Genomic DNA, 22,633 nt, shown 5'->3' on the forward strand with positions numbered 1-22,633 from the left:
CTGTAATGCAGGAGATATAGGTAGGAAGATCACAGAGTGAGGATGACACCAGACAAAAATCATAAGACCCTATCCAAAAATTAACTAAAGGAAAAAGGGGCTGGAGGCATGGCTCAAGTGATAGAGAGCCTACCTAACAAGCATGAAGCTCTGAGTTCAAACCCCAGTACCAACAAAAATAAATAAATAAAAATCAAGGGTCTAAATAACGATTAAAATTCAGAGGCAGCTGTAAGAAATTTTAAACAAGCCCCAGCTATATGTTGTACACAATAAACCTGCTTTCAATAGACTGACACACAGACTGAAGGGGTGGTGTAATGTACACAATGCTAACGCTAATCAAGAGCGTGAGGGTGGCATATTGACCTCAAATGGATTTCATGGATAAAGAGGGGAGCATCAGGAAACAATAAGGGGTCGTTCCCCAAGAAGATAAGACTATCCTGAATGCGCATTGCCTAACAACAGAGGACCACAATGCAGGCAGCAAAAACGAACAGGATTGCAATAAGGAATAGTTAAAGCAGTTTTATAGATGGAGACTTCAGCACCCCTCAAACAGGAATGAACAGATCCAGCAGGCAGAAAGTCAGCCAGGCCATAGCTGAATTCACCAGCACTATCCACCCACTGGACCTGCCTGATATTTGTCGCTACTTCGTCAACAAGGGAAGAACGCACATTCCTCAAGTTTCCCAGGGCAGGGAAATCACCAAGACAGACCAGATTCTAAAACACTGGGTCATTAAACACTTTCCACAGCAAAAACAATTCAATGCATTAAGCGAGAAATGTGCAACGGAAGGAGTGGGAACTTCCTGAGGGCTTGGAGTCAAATCACACGCATAATAACACAGGGTCAAGAAAAACATTTTCAACTAAAAGAAAATGGAAAACTAAATTATCACAATGTGTAATTTAGTGGAAATTAGTGAAACAAAATTTTCCCTATGGGGAAATTTATTGTCCTGAACGTGTATGCTGAAAACAAAGGAGTCAATACCACCTTAGGAAATCAGACAACAAAGCACAAAATCCAAATTAAGCAGGAGAAAAGCAATAATAAAAATCTTAGTGCAGATGCCAGTGAAAGTGAGAGCAGAACGTCAGTAGAGAAAAATCAGTGAAACCCAAATCTGGTTCTTTCAAAAGGCATCTAATGAAAAATGAGGGAGGAGTGATCACTACACACATGGACGGATAAAGGGACACTGTGCACAACTCAAGTCCCATAAACTTGAGAAGTGGATGAAACTGACCGATTCCTGGAAAGACACAAAACACCAAAACTCAGACGGGAGAAAGCGATTCTGACAGCCCACATCTATTGACAAATTGATCAATATCAACAATGTCTGAAAACTGTGTTAGGCACAGAAAACAGAACAGAGGGAAGACTAATTCAGTCTGTGAGGCAGAATCACCTAAGGCCAGGCCATGGAAATACTACAAGGACAGCAATATTTCTCATGGACACAGATGTAGAGATCTCAGCAAAATACAGCAAATTGAATCCAACAATGTATAAAAGGGGGTTTGTATCCCACAGCCACATGGCTCAACTTTCAGAAACCAACACAAGCATATCAATAGGCTAAAAAGAAAAAAACCATATCATTATAGCAATATGTGCAGAAAAAGCACCTGACAAAATCCAATACACACGATAAAAACTACCTGAACAAATGAGTTTTTTGCTTTGGTACTGGTTTGGGTTTGCTTGGGGTAGGGGAAGAATTTGTTTTGGCTTTCTTGAGACAGTGTCTCATTATGTAGCCCAGCCTGCCCTCAAACTTGCCATGTAGCCAAGGCTGGCCTTGAACTTGTAATTCTCCTGCTTCAGTCTCCCAAGTGCTGGGACTAAAAGCATGCCGACTACTTCCAGATCAACAAACTCATAATAGTGGAATACTTTTCAACCTGAAAAGATCCACTGCAAGAAAACATCATACTTAATAGTGAGAAGCCAACTGTGTTCCCTGAAGATCAGACACAGGTAAGATATTTCTTACACCTCCTATTCAGTATTTCAAAGAAATCCTTTTGGCAGTACTGAGGATTGAACTCGGGGCCTTGCACTTGCTAGCAAGCACTCTATCACATCAGCCACACCCCCCTACTCCTAGAAATCCTATTCAATTTAATAACATGGAGTAACAAAGGCATAAAAAGAAACTGGAAGGAATACAGACTGGAAGAACTAACACTATCTTTGTTTGCAAATGACAAGATTATTTATGAAGAAAATCCCAATCAATCAAAATCATAGCACATGTAGTACCAGTTAAAACAAGCTTCTTTTCTACTTATCAGCAATGGGCAAGAAAATCTGAAATTAAAACCATAATACCTGTAATCCCAGATACTTGAGAGGCAGAGATAGAAGGATCATGGTTTGAGGCCCACCTGAAAAAAACGTTAGTGAGACACTATCTCAAAAACCCGCCGGGTGAGGTGGTACATGCCTATAACCCCAGCTACTCAGGAGATGGAGGTGGGAGGATCACGGGCTGACGTCAACCTGGGCGAAAGTGCAAGACCCTATCTGAAAAAAGAGGAAACAAACAAAAAAGAAAAAGAGCTGGGGGCATGACCCAAGTGGTGGAATGCTTGCTTAGCAAGCATGAGGCCCTGAATGCAATCCCAGTACCACTGCTTACATTAGCACAAAAGAAGCATTCAGAAATAAGTCAGGGGTGTGTGTTTGTGTGTGAGAGAGAAAGACAGATCTATTGGGTGAAGTCTATAACACATTCATGGAAAAGATTTCCACGAATCTTTTCCATGAATGTGAAAACGAATATTATATCAACTTGACACTGAAGTTCACAAAGAAATGCAAAAGGCCCAACATTGTCATGAGAGTACAAACAAGAATTAAGACTAACAAATCCCGACTTCAAAGTCTGTAAGTCCACAGTCATTGGGACGACACAGTACTGGTGCAAAAACAGATAAAGCAGCAAACAGAGCAAAGCAGAGTGCCCAGGAAGAGCCGCCCACACAGTCAGCTCATCTTTGACAAAGGAGCAAAGGCGATCCAGCGGACAAAGACGAAGCTTTCAAGTCTGGGCGCTGGTGTAATCCACATTCATATATTGACACTTGACCTGACACCTCTTGAAAATTTAACTCGAAATGGACCACAGACCTCAGGGTCAAAACCGTAGACTTCAGGAAGGTAACTCGGGGAACACTGGGTGACTTTGGTTTAGATGAGGACACTAGAGATTCAACACCAAAAGTATGAAAGAAAAAAATTCATGTTAGACTTTATCAATATTAGAAACTTATCTCTTGATGACACAGTGAAACAGTCTGACACAGCAGACTGAAGAAATCATTTGCAAGTAGCACATATGATAACGGGCTTGTATCCAAAATGCACAACAACCCTTAACACTTAACACAAACAGAAAACACAGTAAAATCAGGCAGAAGATCCGAGTGCCTCCCTGACCAAAGAAGTTATGCCATGGCAAACAGGCACATGAAAGACACTCAACAAATGCAATCAAAAAACTGAATTAACTCCAGCAGGAGGGTTGGAGACAGAATTGTCCCCAAATCCCAAACACTGCAACTGGCCACTTCTTTCAGCTGCAAAGAGATAGGTGTGGGTCAAAGCTATGCTTCCTCGTCCCAGAGACCCGACTCCCCCAGCACCCTGCCCCAGGACAGGAGAGGCTGCAGACTCAGCCAGCTTCAGACAGGTTCATTCAGGTATACCAGAGACTGGGCTACCCAGATGTGAACTGTGCTCCGCCCATGGCCCCAGGAAAACATGAGGACCTCAGAGGCCACTGCATTTGGAGCTGGACAGAACTCAGTTCTGCCCTTGCAACTCTGTATACCTCCAATCCTTGTAGACAAACCTGTAGAAGGGGCATAAGGACCTTGGCCTTGAAGGTGGTCATGGTGAGGAGGAATGGTCTCAGGGTGAAACTTCTCAACATATAAAATTGTTCTGGTCACTGTGTGGACAGGGACAATGATGGAGACCCTGGTCTGGCCTTAGGGCCTTTATCCTTGCTGTCCCTCCTGCCTGAGGCCCCTCCCTGGACTCTGCTAGGATAGCAGCTCCCTGCCCTGCTCCTCTTGCAGTGCCTACTCCAGCCACAGTCTGTCCCCATTTCACTTTCCTCTCAGCACTTCCCACCTCCACTTGTCCTCTCCGTGGACCTCCTGTCTCACTGTGGCTCTGAGAGGCAGCTTCCACGCCTCCTGATCACTCTGTTCATTGACGCTGTGAGACGGACCACAGGGACATTCTTACCTCCCAACACTCCAGCTCCCTGATGTCCCAGGACAAAGCTGCAGCTGTCACCTCTCCTCAACAGCCCCCACCCCTGCTCTGACCACACACTCTGTCCCACACAAGGAGCCCTGAACACATTGGAGTCACAGGAGACACCAGGAGGGTTCCACAACCTCCCCAGTGCCCAGCAGAGGAAGACAGCGAGTCCAGAATCTGACAGGACAGTTTTCACCTGGCGCTGCCTTCACAGACATCGTGGACTGAGGACAGGCTTAGGTCCTGAAGACTCCATCATAAGTTGAGCACATCGTAGGCTGGGAAAGCCTTGCATGCACTTAACCTTCCCAGCATCCTAGCTCAACCCAACCTCCCCTAACTGTTCTCAGAGCACTGCCGTCAGCCTGCAGTAGGTGGGACAGCTGCCCAGCACAAACCCGCCGTGCGATACAGGCTTGCACATGCGTGTGACTTATGGATACAGCACACGCCAAGCATCCGTTGTTTCCCCTCGCGATCACGAGGCTGACTGGGAGCTGCCTCTGTGCAGTGTCGACAGAGGATCACAGGCCCAACACTTGTCCAGGGGAAGATCCAAATCCAAACTCCCAAGGGTGCTTTCTGATCAACACACGTCATTCTCACACCATTGTGAAGGAGGAAATCATAAGGGGACATGGCAAGTCAGGGACTGTCTGCAGCAGCTGCACTTTGGAAAATCACCCCACCTCTCCAGCCCTGGACTCCCCCAAAGCAAGATTCAAATGAAAACATCTCCTTGCCAGGGCTGGCTGCTGAGATCAAGGTGGTGCCATGTGGAACCACAGCCCTTACAGCACTCAAGACTGTGGGAGGAGGTGGCTGAGGTCCTCCAGGTTAACCAGGTGGCAATGTCACCTCCCAACCCCAAGAGCAGCCCACACTCACCACCTGCTTGTCCTGCTGCAGCAATAAACAGCACAGATTCAGCTGGTGACCAACATAGATGGGTATGAGGGTGAGGTAGATGGTGGGGTGCAGATGGACTTCATCACAGAGGCTCCAGCACAGGGAAAGTGATGGGGCCGCTTCCCCATCAAGAGGGCAGTGAGCTGGCCAAGCAGAAGAAGGAGCCAGACACCCCAAGTGAGCCCCCTCCTCTCTGAGCTGAGGCTGTTTTTCCTTCTGTAGGATGGGTGTGGTGACACCTATACCACGGGAATGAAAAAAGGATTAGGAGCACGTGGGTGGGAGGGTACCTCACCTGTCACCAGGTGAATCCCATGCTTCTGGGTTCCATCACATTCACCTGGAGGACAGGGCGAAGACAGAGCAAGGATCAGGTTACTACACACAGCTGTGGGCAGGACACTGAGGACTCCTTGGTGACTGGACAGAGCTGGGCATGGGGTATTCTGGAACAGAGCAGTCAGGGAAGGCCTCTCTAAGATGTCACCTAGGAGCTCAATTGGAGACCAATGTACCCCCTGCAGAAATGCAGGAAAAAACAGCCAAGTCCCCTGCATGGTACTTGCTGATCACACTCCCCTCCACACTGAAATGCACATGGCCATGCAGTTCTGCTCAGGTCTTGCTTACTTTGGAAAGGTGGAACACCAGCACAGGGAGGCTCATGCTGCCAAGAGTCACACAGCCAACAAGACCCAGCGAGACAGGAGCTGATTCTGGACAGGACCTCAAATACCATTCCTCACGCTATGACCCCCCCCTGCTGCCCCAAGCCCTCTCTTTAGGATCCTCAGTGGTCCACATAGAGAACCCAGGTGATCTGATCCCAATTCCACACTCAGCTGGGCAGTTCAGGTTTACCTGGCAGTGTCTAGAACACGCCCTGGTTCTCGACCTCCACAGTCAAGTCAAAGTGGGAGCAGTCACTCGGGGTTACTGCTTGGTTGGCTCCACCTGGCATGAGGCCGATGACCGTTAGGGGCAGCTCCAGGGTCTGACCCAGTCTCACCTCCACCTCGCACGGGGCGAACTCCATGCTGCTGGGCTCGATCACATACACCTGGGGGATGGTGAGGCCCAGGGTTTACGAAACACAGCTGTGGAGAGAACGCCAAGAACATCTCGGTGAGAGGACAATGCTAACCATGGGGATTCAGTGACAGAGCAGTCAGAGAAGCTTCTCTGAGATGCTGCTGATTTTAAGTAAAAAGCTAGAGGACCCCGTGCTCTGTAGAAACTTGTAGAGACCATAGTCTCAGTCACACGGGTACAGCCTTGGTGGAGGAAGGAGGAGCAGCCCTGGGAACACTGTCTTGGGAAGAGCACAGCCTTGAAAGGGCAACCATGGAAATGCTGTAACCATGGGAACGCCCTTAGGAATGCAACCTTGAAAATGCAGCCATAAGAGCCTAGCCTTGAACCATCAGGCCCCGGCAGGATGCCAAAGTACACTTACGTAACTGTGTGTGTGTTTATGGGCCCAGGCTGCTTTTTAACTGGCCTTGGGCCACTTGTGTTCTCTTCCTGTAAGAGGCAGGGATGGCTAGCTCCATCTGCCTCACCTTCCCTGCTGGTGCCTCTCTTTTCCCTCCCACAGTTTGCTATTATAGTGTTGCTTGCAATCAAGCTACCTAAATGCAACTGCCTCCTGTCCCACTGCATTCTTTCAGTTTTCCACTGGACCCACTCCGGAACCATTGGCCAAAATGGTGGGCATGATGAGCTGGCATAGTCGGCAGGATCTGTCAGTAATTCCGGCTGCAGAGAGTAACGCCACTCCCCAGGCAGATTCAAATGAAGTGAATCAGACATGGCCCCCAACTAATTTGTGGTATCCAGTGGCAGCTTTGTTTATTGCAACGGGCTCCCGTGGAGGCTTTGGAGGACCTGGCCCACAGCAGTAATGGGTGGTTATGGCAGGAGCACCATCCATGTTGCGGAGGCACAAGTAACATTGGGAATTGGATGACTGGCACCTCAGCCATAGAGGGTGTACATATTCCTGGTGCCAGAATACATCCTGGCGGTTGATGTCCTCCAAGGATTGTGGCTAGACACTACTGTGGGAGAATTTTGGCTACGTGTATGCATAGTAAAAATTATGGCGTGGGGGCATCCACACCACCCTCCGGGATGTGTGCCAGCATCTGCACGGATGGTGTGTGTGAAAGAGTGTAAGTTGCCCAGAGGCCATGAAGCGATAACAGGCACTATTGAGGAACTGGAAAAGGCAAAAATGATCTGCTCAGCCCACAGCCCTTATGATTCCCCAATCTGGCCGGTGCAGAAACCAGATGGAATTTGACACGTGACTGTGCACCATCGGGAGCTTAGTGAAGCTACTCCACCTTTACCTGGGGCCATGCCCTCAGCTAAGGACACCATGGACCAACTGATGTTGCGCCTCGGACAATACCATATGTGGTAGATTTGGCTAATGCGTTCTTCTCCGTAGACTTGATGCCGGAAAGTCAAGTCAATTTGCCTTTACCTGGTAAGGTCACCAATACACATTTTTGGTGTTGCCTCAAGGATATGTGCGTAGTCCAACACTATGCCATAATTTGGTTGCCAAGGACTTGGCTACTTGGACACACTGTGTATACCTGACTCATTATATCGATGGCATTTTATTAACCTCTCATTCTTATGCAGAACTAGAAGCGGCAGTGGTAGCTCTGCAATTGGCCCTATCACAATGGGATTGGGTAGTCAATGAGGCCAAAGTGCAAAGACCTGGCTATTTTGTCAAATTCTTGGGTGTTGTATGGCTGGGTAAGACTCAGGTGATTCCTGATGCAATTACTGACAGAGTACAGGCACTCCCAATACCATAGGATAAATTACAGTCACAGGCCTTCTTAGGGCTGTTGGGATATTGGAGGGCGTTTATCCCACCCATGCTTTAACTGTAGCTCCCTGTATGCCCTAACGCAAAAGGGCATGACATGGAATTGGACTGACTTGGAACAGATTGCCTTCGTTAAGGCAAAAGAGTTAGTGGCTCAAGCACATGCCCTTACTGTTATTAGGAACGGGGAGCAGTCTGAACTGGATGTCACTGTAGAGCAACAGGATACGGTTGGGGTCTCTGGCAAAGACAAGATGGTATGCAAGTGCCTATTGGTTTTTGGTATCAATTGTGGAAAGGAGCTGAACTCACTACACTTTAATTGAGAAACCACTGATGGCAGTGTAGGCTGCTCTAATAGCTATAGGACCCCTAACAGAGAAACAGGAGGTTACGGTCTGAACTAAATACCCAGAGCAGGATGGGTACAATTTTGTTCTAATACTCCTAGGATGGGAGTAGCTCAAAGTCTCCCAGAATGGGAGTTGCTCAAATTCCCACATTAGTCAAGTGGGGTGTCTACTTAGAAGGGCTGGTGGCTATCTTGGGACCTTTGGAATTTACTTCTGGTGAAGTCGATGTCCCAGATGTAGGACAGACCCTAGTCCATATCAGGAGGGGACGAGGCCTCTACCTCTCACTACTTGGCGTAATGATGGCAGTTGCGAGGGAGCACCTGCCTTATGGGTAGTTACGGGATACTGGGTGGATCCTGGGGGTATGGACAAGGCTATGGACAAAGTGCTCAGTGGGCTGAATGATGCTCTGTATGGCACATTTTAAGACAGGAAGACTCCCCTGCATGTATTGCTACAGACAGTTGGTCTAATTAAGGGGTTGCCGCAATGGAAAAGCCAGGACTGGTGAGTGGGATGAGGTACCCTATGGGGTGCACAGTTGTGGCAAGACTTATGAGACTGGGGGCAACATAAGCAAGTGTTTATTACACGTGTCCGCCCATCGACCCCCCCAGTGCTCCTGGACAGGAAGAAGCGGATGCATTGTCCAATATCAGAGCTGGGAAACTCATCCTGAGAGTCACCTGGCTCCATGAGACACTTGGTCATGTGGGGACATGGGCTCTGCAGCTATAGGACCACAATTAGGAGTAACTACTACCATTGCAGAAGCACAGGGGGTGTGTAATACTTGCTCTAAGTGTGCTGCGGTGTGTCCCTGTGACATTGTTCCCTTAGGGAACATTGATAGAGGGCAGAAGCCCCTGCAAGACTGAAAGGTAGACTATATTGGGCCTCTACCAAGATCACTAGGCAATTATTATATTTTGACTGTGGTAGATACCGTCACTGTCTATTGTTTGTGTCTGCTGCTATGCATTCCTCCCAGGATACAACTCTACAAGGCCTTAAACAACTTATGTCAGCCTATGGCATGCCCTCATTTTGTTGGACAGAGGTACAAACATGGGCCAGGGAAAGGGAATTCAATGGAAATTGTGTGTGCCATATCAGCCACAGGCTGCTAGTATGAGTGAAGGATATAATGGAATGTTAAGGCACCATTTGTGCATAACAGCACCTAATCCCCCCACTTGGAATAGATGGGCTGAGTGACCTCCTCATGTTGTATGCTCATTAAATGAGCAGCCCAGAGAGTGGCCATTCTCCTCTGGATAGGCTCTAGCCTCAGGCCAGAGGCATTTATTTTTTATTTATTTTATTAAAAAAATTTTTTTTATTATTCATATGCGCATACAATGCTTGGGTCATTTCTCCCCCCTGCCTTACCACCCACTCCATCCCCTCCCTCTCCTTCCCACCCCCTCAATACCCAGCATAAACTATTTTGCCCTTATTTCTAATTTTGTTGAAGAGAGAGTATAAGCCATAATAGGAAGGTACAAGGGTTTTTGCTAGTTGAGATGAGGATAGCTATACAGGGAGTTGACTTGCATTGATTTCCTGTGCGTGGGTGTTACCTTCTAGGTTAATTCTTTTTGATCTAACCTTTTCTCTAGTTCCTGTTCCCCTTTTCCTATTGGCCTCAGTTGCTTTTAAGGTATCTGCTTTAGTTTCTCTGCGTTAAGGGCAACAAATGCTAGCTAGTTTTTTAGGTGTCTTACCTATCCTCACCCCTCCCCTGTGTGCTCTCGCTTTTATCATGTGTTCAAAGTCCAATCCCATTGTTGTGTTTGCCCTTGATCTGATGTCCACGTATGAGGGAGAACATAGGATTTTTGGTCTTTTGGGCCAGGCTAACCTCACTCAGAATGATGTTCTCCAAGTCCATCCATTTACCAGCGAATGATAACATTTCGTTCTTCTTCATGGCTGCATAGAATTCCATTGTGTATAGATACCACATTTTCTTGATCCATTCGTCAGTAGTGGGGCATCTTGGCTGTTTCCATAACTTGGCTATTGTGAATAGTGCTGCAATAAACATGGGTGTGCAGGTGCCTCTGGAGTAACCAAAGTACACTTTTGTAACAGTGCATGTGTGTTTATGGGACCAGGCTACTTTGTAACTAGCTTTAGGCCACTTTTGTTCTCTTCCTACAAGAGGCAGGGATGGCTAGTTCTGTCTGTCTCACCTTCCCTTCTGGTTCCTTTCTTTTTTTGTCCATCTGCTGTAGTGTTGCTTGCAATAAAGTTACCTAAATGCAATTGTCCCCAGTCCCGCATGCATTCTTCCAATTTTCCACCAGAACCGTTGGCCAAAATGGTGGGCATGACACACTGACATCACAGTGTGGGGGACTGATGAGGAATGGACACTAAACAGCTGTAGCAGGGAGCTGTGCCAACTTCCCCGGGCTCCTCCACCCGGGATTCCAGTCAGGAAGGCACCCAGCACCACGCTAGCCTTCCAAAGCATCCTGTGTGATTTTTGGTCTTTTGGGCCAGGCTAACCTCACTCAGAATGATGTTCTCCAATTCTATCCATTTATCAGCAAATGATAACATTTCGTTCTTCTTCATGGAGGGCAAACACAACAAGGGGATCGGATTTTGAGCACATGATAAAAGCTTTAGCACACAAGGGAGGGGTGAGGATAGGTAAGACACCTAAAAAATTAGCTAGCATTTGTTGCCCTTAAAGCAGAGAAACTAAAGCAGATACCTTAAAAGCAACTGAGGCCAATAGGAAAAGGGGAACAGGAATTAGAGAAAAGGTGAGATCAAAAAGAATTAACCTAGAAGGTAACACCCACGCACAGGAAATCAATGTGAGTCAATGCCCTGTATAGCTATCCTTATCTCAACCAGCAAAAAACACTTGTTCCTTCCTATTATTGCTTATAGTCTCTCTTCAACAAAATTAGAAATAAGGGCAAAATAGTTTCTGCTGGGTATTGAGGGGGTGGGGGGAGAGGGAGGGGGCGGAGTGGGTGGTAAGGAAGGGGGTAGGGGCAGGCGGGAGAAATGACCCAAGCCTTGTATGCACATATGAATAATAAAACAATAAAAAAATGCACACGTATTAAAAAAAAAAAAAGCATCCTGTGCCAAGTGCGGTGAGCTGAAAGATGCCCAAAGCTGCCTGGAGACCTGAAGCCGCTCCACCCCACCTGGGGAAAATGTCAGAGACCTGCCTGGGACACTTCTCTTGTCCTGCTCTTCTCTGTCCTCTCTCCCATGGTTCCCGATAGGTTTCTCAAAAATCCTATGATAAAATTGATGCTCTGAACACAATGATCTCGTGTGTTCTCTGTTTTGCATCCAGAATGAACAGGGGTAGTAGTGATGTGGTACCAGGAGATAATCAAAAATGGACTTTGGAGGCCACAAATGATTAAAAGTGCTTTGGAAGAGACAAGGCTGTCTCTTCCTAAAAGGGCAGCTGCAAAAAATGGAATCCCAGTGAGTGACCTTCCGACAGGAATGGTGTCATATTCAGTAGGGGCGTTAGGAGCGATCAAATCCACAGTACCTTGTGTTGTGAGTCAGTGTTCCTCAGAATGGCTTGGGATGGGAGACACCGAGGACACCTCAGTGAGAGGACAGCGTGGTCAGGGAAGGCCCCCTGAGATAGATGTCACCTAGGATCTCAGACCTGAGAGCCATGTCACAGGCAGCCAGGCAAGGTCTGTGGGAGAACATCCTGGTGAAGGGACAGTGCTGAGGCACATGGCAGCTCAGCTTCTGGGGAAGGACAAAGGAGGGCAGTGTGGCTGCAGTGTGGAGAAGGGGAGAGGAAGGGGAGAGAGGGGTCTGAGGACACTGGACCACATCCTGCAGGGTCTGTGCCATGGGAAGGACATCGAGTTTCCTATGGCTGAGCTTGGGAGACTTCAGAGGTGCCCATTCCTCTGTTGTTCGCTCTGGTGACCAGTGAACAGACTGCTGGGACATCCCAGTGATAGATGGTGGTGGCTTGTTCAGGTGTGGTGAGGTAGGGGTCAGCCAGGTTTCCCTTAAGACAGTTTCTGAATGTGCAGCTGATGGGTGTGACAGGGCTGTGGGGCAAGTGGCCAAGGGAGGGTGAGAGAGGAGGCAGCAGCTGCTTCTAAGGGACATTTACCCTTGCTATATTGCAGGTTCTTGCTGGGGCACAGAGCTCACTCTTCTCGCTTGCTCACCTCCCTGTTAGGCAGGCCCATGGCTAGCCTCACTGTACTGGCCAAGTACAGCTGGGAGTCAAGCTGGAAACTCAACAGTCAGTCCCAAAATCCAGATCTAATCATGACACTTGCTGGCTCTTAAGGTCCTCAGTCTGGCTGAGGGACTCTGTTAACTAGGGCATTATCTGAGAATTACACCTATCTCAGCAGATGTGCATGGATCTCAATTAAAAACCCCAAACAACCTTCCTCCCACCTCCCAATAACATGAGAAGTCAAAGGCTGAACGCACCCTGGGGTGACAGTTTCTGCCCTAAATGAGTTAATAAAGGGGGAGTTCAGAGCAGGAGTCAGGTATAGGGCTTGGGGTCCCTAAATGAGGTAATAAAGGGGGAGCTCAGAGCAGGGGTCAGGTAAAAGGCTGGCAGAGTCTTGGTTGCAGGTGGCCACCCACCTGCCACCTCTGCTAAGTGAGACGCTCCTATTCACTCAGGGTCAAACCCGAGGTCCAAGTCCAATGCTGTTCTCACCTGACTTTGCACCTGAAACGGGGACGGGGGAGAGGAGCCTGCTGGTTTCTGGGCGCCTATGAACCCCTTTTCTCTGTGAATTTACAATCCAGTCCTCAGTGGCCCTCCTTCTCGATTCATATCATTCAGTGGAGAACTTTCTATAATGGCTCTGACTGTGACTCTCTGGACTTGTGTCCTCTGGTCTCCCCTCCAGAACCCCTGGCTCTATGGCACTAGCCCTTCTGGTTCTGTCACTGTCTGGTATGGGGTGTTGTGTCCAGTTACCACCCCACCATGAGGGCTTAACCCCCTCAAGGACAGAGCTGAAACTACCATCAGCCCTGTGCTTGCCATCCTGGTGAGGACGCTGATAGTGGGGAGACCATGTGGGAGGTGGAAGGTGACATGGGAACTCTCTCCATACTTTGTACTCAGTGAATCTGCTCTAAAAAAAGAGATAAAGCATGAAAGGAGGAAGAAATCATTTCCTACCCCACCCAAGAAGCCCTGTGTTTGTGCCTGTTCAGTGCACCTAAGAACGAAGATCTGAGCTCCCAATCTGGGCTGTAAATAAACCCCAGCCTCTCTCAAGGCCTCAGTCTCCTTCAGGAATACAATGGGACAGTCACTTCTCTTCTAGGTCCTTCTCCATAGAGCATTAAACTCAGATAGAGCCCCAATAAATACAAGAGCAGATATACCCTGATCCATTGGAAAGGCCTGAAATTCTCCCTCCCAGAGTCTCTGCCCTTTCATGAGCTGCAAGTGATCATGGCCCAGCCCCTTCAGACCCTGGCTATAAACTCCACCCTTTATTCACACACAGCATGTTGCCAGGACAGACAGACGCCTCAGATAACCCTGTAGAAAGAAATATGACACAAACACATTTTCATTTTCTAACTGCCATAGGAAAATGTGAAATTGATAGATTTTGTTTTTTAAAGCAACTTCAGGTGCCCAGCCAAAGAGAGCAGAAAATAGACATTTCCCATTCCCTCCCTACACACACACACACTCTCACTCTCTCTCTCTCTCTCTCTCTCTCTCTCTCTCTCTCTCTCTCTCTCTCTCTCCCTCTCTCTCACACACACACACACACACACACACACACACACACCTGGCACAGCCTCTCCCATGATCCCCCCAGACCCATTCCTCTGCTAAAGTTGCTGATATCACAATCACTCAAGTTCACAGTTAAGGGCTCATTCTTAGTATTGCACATCCTATGGGTTTGAACAAATTGGAAAAAAATCATGTACCCACCATTATAATGTCCTAAAGAATAGCATCATTGCCTTAAAAATCCTCTCTGGTCTGCCTTTTCATCCGTTTTTAATCCCTATTGAAAAGCTGTATTTCAAAAACCACTCCTGTGGTCCCAGCTACTCAGGAGGCTGAGACAGGTGGATGGTTGAACCCAGAAGTACGAGGCCAGTCTGGGCAAAACAGCCAGACCGTATGTCAAAAAAATAAAAACAAAAGCATGTCACAGGCTTCTGATGCTCTGTGAGGTGTGAGAGTTAATGGTATATTAGAGTTCTGATGGCAGCTGTATTTTTTAAGTAAGAGTTTATTTTTTCATATTACACGTTCTTTAACCTAGTGCACCGCATCTATCATGATTTTAAGGTGGCACTGGGCACATGTGCAGTATTCAGTCACAACTAGGTCTCCTTGGGATGCCGTAATAAAAACTCTGTGCATGGGTGGTACGCAGCCAACAAGCATTGATTGCTCACAGTTCTAGAGGCTCAAAGTCCAAGATCAAGGTGTTGTCACACTTGGGACAGGTGAGGCCTGCTCTCTGGATCACAGATGGTACCTCCTCCCTGCAGACTGCAGATATAATAAAGTGGTTCTGAGCACAGCCTCCCACTCTACCCTCCTGAAACAGGGTTGGGGTTTGAATCCCACTAAACTCTGTGCAGTGGGACACAGACCGTGCTCCAGGGTGGCCATGAAGGAGGCTCTTTATGACAAATGGCAAAGTGCTGAAACCCAGAGGCAGAAGACTCAGAAGTCAGTCTGGACCACACAGGACACACCACATCCCCCCATTCCGACTCCCATTGCCTGGGGCCTCCTCTCTCTTGGCCAGGACCCTGCCCCTGCACAGGGGAGCTCATCTCAACCACTTCTCCAGGGTTTCAGGTGGTCTAGGCTGGATTTTTTGTTGCCAGCAGGCATGTTCTTTTCAGTTAGCTGGCTGGCTTCCTCCTTGACATTCTGAGATCCCTTGGGTTGCCTGAACCTGTGAAAGGCAGGAAAGAACCACAGAGGTCAGCAATCACATGGCCTTGGGCCTCAGTGTCCTCATCTGCAAGACATCAGCCACCACCCTGCCTTCCTCACAGGGACTGTGACATACTGGGTAAAACAGCACTTAGGAAGCAGGCTGGGGTGTGGCTCAGTGGCAGAGGACTTGTCTAGCACGTGTGAGGCCCAGGTTTGATCCTCAGCACCACAAAACCCCACACCACAGGACGTACTGGGGAATTTGCAGGCCACTGATACTGTTTCTTTACCCAAGTGGAGGTTTCAGCTGGAGTCCACTCAAGGAAGCAAGACCTGACCACCCTATCTGAAATCATTCTCACCTTCTGCAGCTCTTACTGCAGCGAGCTGTTCACCTTTCTTCACTCACACATTCCTTCATCAAATGCTTCCACTTCTTTCATCTCAGAGACTCATTTACCTCCTGCCATCAACCATACATGTCACAAAAGCAGGGCCCATCCACTCCTTCTCTGCCACATCCCCTTGAGTCTACCAGCTCAGAGCAAGTGTCACAATTCTTTGTCACCTGTAATGATGTAACTCCCCTTGCCTGCCTGAGCATTGCCCCCAGCCATGTGAGAGGAGTGTACGTGTTCAGGACCGAGCCTGGAAAACACAGCAGATTGCATCAGGGTGCCCTGGGGAGACCTCAGGGGCAGGAGAGGAGGAGGGCAAATGAGGACACAGCTCGGTACAGTGGGCACTGAAGGTGAAGGTCGGGCTTCTCCTTACGAGGCAAGTCCACCTCCACCTCAGGAGATACAAGCAGCAGCACATAATTTACAACAGGGCCGCTTCTTCCAGGGCCTGGGAGGTTACACAATGCCCTCTCCCAGCGGGGCTGGCCCAGGTAGGAAAGCTCAGGATCTCAGTATCCCCTTGCCTAAGGCAGGACAACCCTCATTGAAATTCTACCTTAAAGGGTCCCAGGGATCACCCCAGGCCCGACTTTACCGAGACTACCTCCTTGCTCCCCTCCCCCCTTCCCCATCCCACTTCCCAGCTCCAAGATCATTGAAAGGAGGCACCAAGGCCTGAAACTCCTCTTTCCATTTTAAAAGCTCTGGCCATGTCCAGGGGTGAGTAAAGTGGCCGGAGGCTGGACTGCTGGGATGAGGGCTGTCTGTAGGACCCAAAATCACTCACGCAGAATGGGAAATGGGGTCAACTGCTGTCATCTGGGAGAGACCCTGATTCCTGCACTTACCCTGAGTCAGTGGAACCTCGGAATGCCAGTCATTGAAGGACAAAGCAGGCAAGCTAATGAAACCACTGTTTCTGTAGTCTCACTTAGAGCTCCTCTCCTGGTGGTCAGCAGTGTGATACAGTGGTCCTAGGGAGAGGACCAGTGCTCTAGGTCCAGCTGGCCACCACTGGACATCCCAGTAAAGCACAGAGAAGGATTCAATGTGCCCAGCCTGACCCACTGGTCATTCAACTTGTTAGTGTGCTCACCTCTCTGAGACCTTGCCTGCAATTCCAATAAACCCCATATCTAGCAGGGACCTCCAGGTTTCCTCTTCAGTTTCTCCATGACCAGAACCACAACAGGACAGCACCAGAGAGCACCTTCTCAGTGCACCCCAGGCACCTGAGTCTCATCTCAGAAGTAACTGAAAGGGAACCAAATGGTGACCACACTGTGTGTATGAGAGTGAAGGACTAGGGCAGGATTTCCTCTGACTCTCCTCTCCCACTCCCTATATTGAGTCACTTTCTATGTGAAAGGATACCTTTAAAAGGAGCTGACCAAATGCACTTTACAAACCACTTTCAATAATGTAAAATATCTCAAGCATATCAGGAAGCATACCAGCAGCACTCACTGGGCATGCCTGGAAGGATCAGTTAGTCTTACAAATGACCCTCAGCTAGGTGCACAAGGATCTAAAGGGGTGGCTTGCACTCCAACTTGGTCACTGCCACTACTCACAGGACAGCATCATCACTTCCCTCTAAGGTTGGCCATTCCCATCTCCAATGAGGAGTTAAAGTGAGTGTTGCAGACAGCACACACTTGGGTCAAGCCTTCCATCCATTCTGCAGTCTCTTGTCTTTTGAGTGTGGCAGTGGGTATAAAGTGGATATTTGCAGTGACCACTGGTAAGGAAGAGCTGAATGACGTCTGTCGCTCTGCCGTTTGTTTCCATGACTTTTAGCTTTTGTCCCTTGTTTCCTATCCCTTTCACATTTGGTGGACTTTCTGAAGATGTGTTTGTGTCTCATCTCCATTTGTTACATTCCATACATTTCTGTTGGGACACCGTGGGGATGACATGTAAAGTCCTGCAGCAACACCACGCTGATGTTTGTGCCAGAGGAACTTAACCACATACAAAATGCTGTTCACACACAGCTGCAAGCCCACGTCTTCCCTGCATGTTTATACCAGGGAGTGTCTTGATTTCTCCCTCAGTGGTGAAGGACAGTTGTGCTGGATATAAAATTCTTGGTTGACAGGTTAATTTGTTTTTCATACAACACTGAATATATTCCCCCATTTCCTGCTGGCCTTCAGGTCTTTGAAATCAAATTCTTCTGGGGAAATTATGATGAAAGGTACTTTACTCAATTTAAAAAACAGAACGCTGCTATCTTACAATGTCAGGTAAATCATATCATCACCTTGAGACCACTCAGAATTTAAGAAATACTTATATATTGAGTTCAGACTTCAAACAAAAAGTAATTATATTGTGCAAAGACTTCAAGGAGTCTTTAAAAACAAAAGGTATTACAGATTGTCAAACCAGAAACTAAAAGGGCACTGAAGCATCCTACAGATTTTAATTTCTTAAACCCTAAATCTCAACCTCCATAACCCACCTAAGCAAGCAACTTTTGTGGTCCTTTAATGAAAGTGGGGAAGGTCCTGGAGGCCAAAAACTGAGACCCCCACTGTGGGCGGGGCCCAGCCGGGACTGGTCCATTTCTTGCTCTGACCTCACAAGCAGCCACTGTGATGGAATCACAAGCAGCAGGCATATAAGGGAGGGGGCTGGGCTGGATTTTTGTCCACATAGCGCAGGAAGCTCTTGGTTAGTGACCTGCCGGACTCCCATAGTTAGCTCGTTTGTGGTGGTTGGTTCTGGTGCTTTGGTTCGTTGGTTTGGGTTTTCGTTTTTTATTTTTGCTTATTTTTTTCGCTTTTCTTTTTTTGTTTCCTTTTCTATTTTTTCATTTATTTTAGTTTATTTTTTTAGGTACTTTTCCTTTTTTAGATAGCATCGTTAGTGTTGCTGTCTAGGATGCGTAGTGAGTGTAGTAAGGGGATGGCCCAGCCTGGCCTTGAGGCCAGCTCCTCCGATGAGGAGACCCTCAGGGCTCAGTACATGGTCCTGGGCAGGCTTGGCCAGGGTAGATACGGCCAGGTGAGACTGGCCTACCACCGCCTCACCGGGACCGAGGTGGCGGTGAAATGCCTGAAGAAGACAGTGCATAAGGCGTTGGAGGTGGATCTGATGCGGGCCCTGCAGCACCCGCACGTGATGCGGCTGTTCCAGGTCATCGAGGCGGAGCAGCACGTCTTCCTGGTGATGGAGCACGCAGGCAGAGGGCAGCTGTGGCACCACGTGCTACAGCATGGCCGCCTGCGGGAGGGGGAGGCCCGGAGGCTGTTCTGGCAGATGGCCTGCGCCCTGCACTACTGCCACGCCAAGGGCATCGCCCACAGGGACTTGAAGCCCGACAATATCCTCCTGGACGAGTTGGGCAACGTGAAGGTCGCGGACTTCGGCATGGGCACCTGGTTCATGCCCGGCCAGAAGCTGCACTTCACGTGTGGTGCTTTAGCATTTCGGGCTCCAGAGGTCTACCTGGGCCACACGTACGAAGGCCCCAAGGTGGACGTCTGGAGCCTGGGCGTCATCCTCTACTTCATGGTCACCGGGAAGCTGCCATTCAAAGGCAACAGCTACCAGGAGCTGAAGCCCCGGGTCCTGAAGGGAAGGTACGTCCTCCCCTACCACATTTCAGCTTTGGGACGGAGCCTCATCAACTGCTTGCTGACCCCCGACCCCGCGCAGAGGCCCACGCTAAAGGAGGTCCTGCTCCACCCGTGGCTCAGCCACGCGGAGGACTGTCCACCGACACCTTCCAGCGAAAAGCCGCTCCCCGTCCGCCTGAACCCCACCATCGTGGTGGTCATGACAGACATGGGATTCGAATCCCACAAGGTCCGGGACTCTCTGCTTCGCAGGCGATGCGATGAGGCCGCCTGCACCTACCACATGCTCCAGTGCCAGAAACGCCAGGGGCGCGAGGCCATCGTCCAACTGAAGCCCGTGCGTCACAGGGCGAGGTCCTGCCCATCCCCCGAACCTCCTCCCCCCTTCCCTCTGCCCCGAAAGACGAGTGCCAGTGTGCCTGCCCTCCGCCCCATCACCACCTCGCCCCATGGGCACCCGCCGGAGGACGACGCGCAGTCGGGGCAGGGGAGCGGCCGAAGGACCAAGTCTGCCTCGCCCCTCTCCACGCTTCAGAAGACGACGAACTCCCCGCACACCGCCCCCCAGCCTGGTCCTGCGGCTGCCCTCTCCTCCTCCTCCTCCTCCTGCTGCTGCCACAGCAGTGGGGGGCACACAGACAGCAGCAAGTTGTCCCTCGGCATGGCCCTGGAAGAAAACAGTCCGCCCATGGGGAAACTCCAGGGCGAGGACACACCCTCTGTCTGTGACGCAGAGGGAGCCCCACACCCAGGGCAGCCCCCTGGTGGGACTCCACCCTCTACCAGTGACCAGCGCCAGGGCTGGAAGGCAGTGACCAGGAGGATTGCCTGCTGCATCCTGAGAATGTGCTGCTGCCTTCCAGCCCGAAGGACTCGCCCCAGTAGCGGAGTGGCCAGGGAGCCGGGGGGACACCAGACAGTCAGAAAACCAAGTAGGTGAGTGGCCAGGGAGCTGGGTGGACACCAGATAGTCAGAAAACCAAGTAGGTGAGTGGCCAGGGAGCGGGGTGGACACCAAATAGAAAACCAAGTAGGTGAGTGGCCAGGGAGCCGGGTGGACACCAAATAGAAAACCAAGTAGGTGAGTGGCCAGGGAGCCGGGCGGACACCAAATAGAAAACCAAGTAGGTGAGTGGCCAGGGAGCCAGATGGACACCAGACAGATAGAAAACCAAGTAGGTGAGTGGCCAGGGAGCCGGGTGGACACTAAACAGACAGAAAACCAAGTAGGTGATGAGTCCAGCTCAGCCTCTGCATTTTATGTTAGCTGCGCTTTTGTTAATGTCCTTTCAATTGACAAGGAATTGTGCACATTTATGGAGTGGGATGCTGTGTTGAGCTGCATCTCTGTACTCACACACTGTGGGATGACACACATGATGGGAGATTAAGTCATGCTACTTAACACATCTGGCACCTCAGAAAGACAGGTCCCCTGGACTCCACTTACATGGTGGAATCTGAACACGTCCAACTAGAAGTAGGATAGAACAATGGTTACCAGAGCTCAGAAGGGGAGGGCAGAGGAAGGAGGAGTCAGTCAAATCAGCTTGGAGTTCTACTGCACAGCAGGGTGGCCATGGTTCAGAGAAAAGTCCTGTGGAGTTTAGCCACTGAGTCCTTCACATGTCTCCTGTTTTTATGTAGACGCTGACATCACTGTGTGGCGGACTGACCAGGAGTGGACTCTAAACAGCTTCAGTAGGGAGCTATGCCAACTGCCCTGGCTCCTCCACCCAGGATTCCAGTCAGGAGGGCACCCAGTACCACACTAGCCTTCCAAAGCATCCTGTGTCAAGTGCGGTGAACTGAAAGATGCCCAAAGCTGCCTGGAGACCTGAAGCCGCTCCACTCCACCTGAGGGAACCATCAGAGACCTGCCTGGGACACTTCTCCTGTCCTGCTCTTCTCTGTCTTCTCTCCCATGGTTCCCAATAAGTTTCTGTTTCTCAAAAATCCTATAACAAAATTGACACTCTAAAAATGATCTTCTGTGTTCCTGTTTTGCATCTGGAATGGAACAAGGGTAGCTGTGATGTGGTACTAGGAGTTAACTGAAAAGGGACTTTTGAGGCCACCTCTACAGCAACAAATGATTAAAAGACAATGCTGTAAGCTCCTTGCAGGGGAACTGTAGAAATGGAATCCCTATGAGTGACCTGCAGACAGGAATGGTGTCATATTCATCAATGGTGTCACCACCAACGGGAACATTAGGTGTTATCACCTGTCCTAATTCAACCCACAAGTCCACAGTAGCATGATGAAGTCCTGTGAACCAGACTGTGTTGGGAGTTAGAGAAGAAATGCTGGAGTATTCCTAAGAATGGCTTGGGGGTAGGGGACATCAAGGACACCTGAGAGGACAGAGTGGTCAGGGAAGGCCTCCCTGAGATGTCACCTAGGAACTCAGCCCTCAGAGCCATGTCACAGGCAGCCAGGCAAGGTCTGTGGGAGAACATCCTGGTGAAGGGACAGTGCTGAGGCACATGGCAGCTCAGCTTCTGGGGAAGGACAAAGGAGGGCAGTGTGGCTGCAGTGTGGAGAAGGGGAGAGGAAAGGGAGAGAGGGGTCTGAGGACACTGGGCCAGGTCCTGTAACATGGGAAGGATGTTGGGTTTCCTGTGGCAGAGCTAGGGAGACCTAAGAAATGCCCATTCCTCTATTCTCTGTGTCAAATTGGCCACTCGCTGACCATTTTTGAGGCTGCTGGGCCATCCCAGTGACAGATGGTGGTGCTTGGCCAGGCAAGTTGAGGTAGGGGTTGGCCAGGTTTCCCTTAAGACAGTTTCTGAATGTGCAGCTGACGGGTGTTACACATTTTCACAAATGCCCTTTCTTCCCCTTTATGGACAATGGATAATGGTACTATAAGCTTAGGAGGTTCAGGCATACCTAAACAGATTGTTCCATTTTTTTCAATTTTCAAAAACAGTGATAATTCTCACACTTGTTTTTTTTTTCTTTTGAAATAGCAGTCATTTATTTACCCAGTTATTCCTAGTTTGCATTCTTCATCGCTTTGACATTCATTCATGTGTAAAGTAAAATTTTAGGCTTGGCCAAGAGCCATTTCAGCATTGTCACTCCTGCGAGCGTACTTGAGGAGGGTCTTCTAGATCATCAGTGGTGGAAAGAGTTGCCATTCTACCCTCTAATCTCCCAAAGCACGCTGTGCCAGGCCGTGTGGGCCTGGTGGAACATGGTAGGAGAGAACACACGAAAAGGATTTCTTCCAGCTTGTTATGAATTGGTTTTGAACTGTGCATGTTCATCAGAATGTTTTCCAGTAAAAATAATGCACTAGTGT

At 49.2% G+C, this 22,633-nt stretch overlaps 1 protein-coding gene and 1 non-coding gene across 2 annotated transcripts; both read left to right on the top strand.

Moving 5' to 3' along the window:
• Positions 1 to 14,560: 14,560 nt before the first annotated feature.
• Positions 14,561 to 14,648, top strand: LOC141413179 (small nucleolar RNA SNORD28). The gene has a single exon (XR_012437990.1). It is a non-coding gene; the product is annotated as a small nucleolar RNA SNORD28 (small nucleolar RNA).
• Positions 14,649 to 18,246: 3,598 nt separating this feature from the next.
• Positions 18,247 to 20,263, top strand: LOC109679079 (sperm motility kinase Z-like). Its single transcript, XM_020154418.2, has one exon. It carries the CDS (start codon positions 18,626 to 18,628, stop codon positions 20,261 to 20,263), a length of 1,638 nt encoding a protein of 545 aa, XP_020010007.2. The 5' UTR covers positions 18,247 to 18,625.
• Positions 20,264 to 22,633: the final 2,370 nt, after the last annotated feature.

This window comes from Castor canadensis, chromosome 10 (assembly GCF_047511655.1).
Source record: "Castor canadensis chromosome 10, mCasCan1.hap1v2, whole genome shotgun sequence".
In the NCBI taxonomy this organism is placed as follows: Eukaryota; Metazoa; Chordata; class Mammalia; order Rodentia; family Castoridae; genus Castor; species Castor canadensis.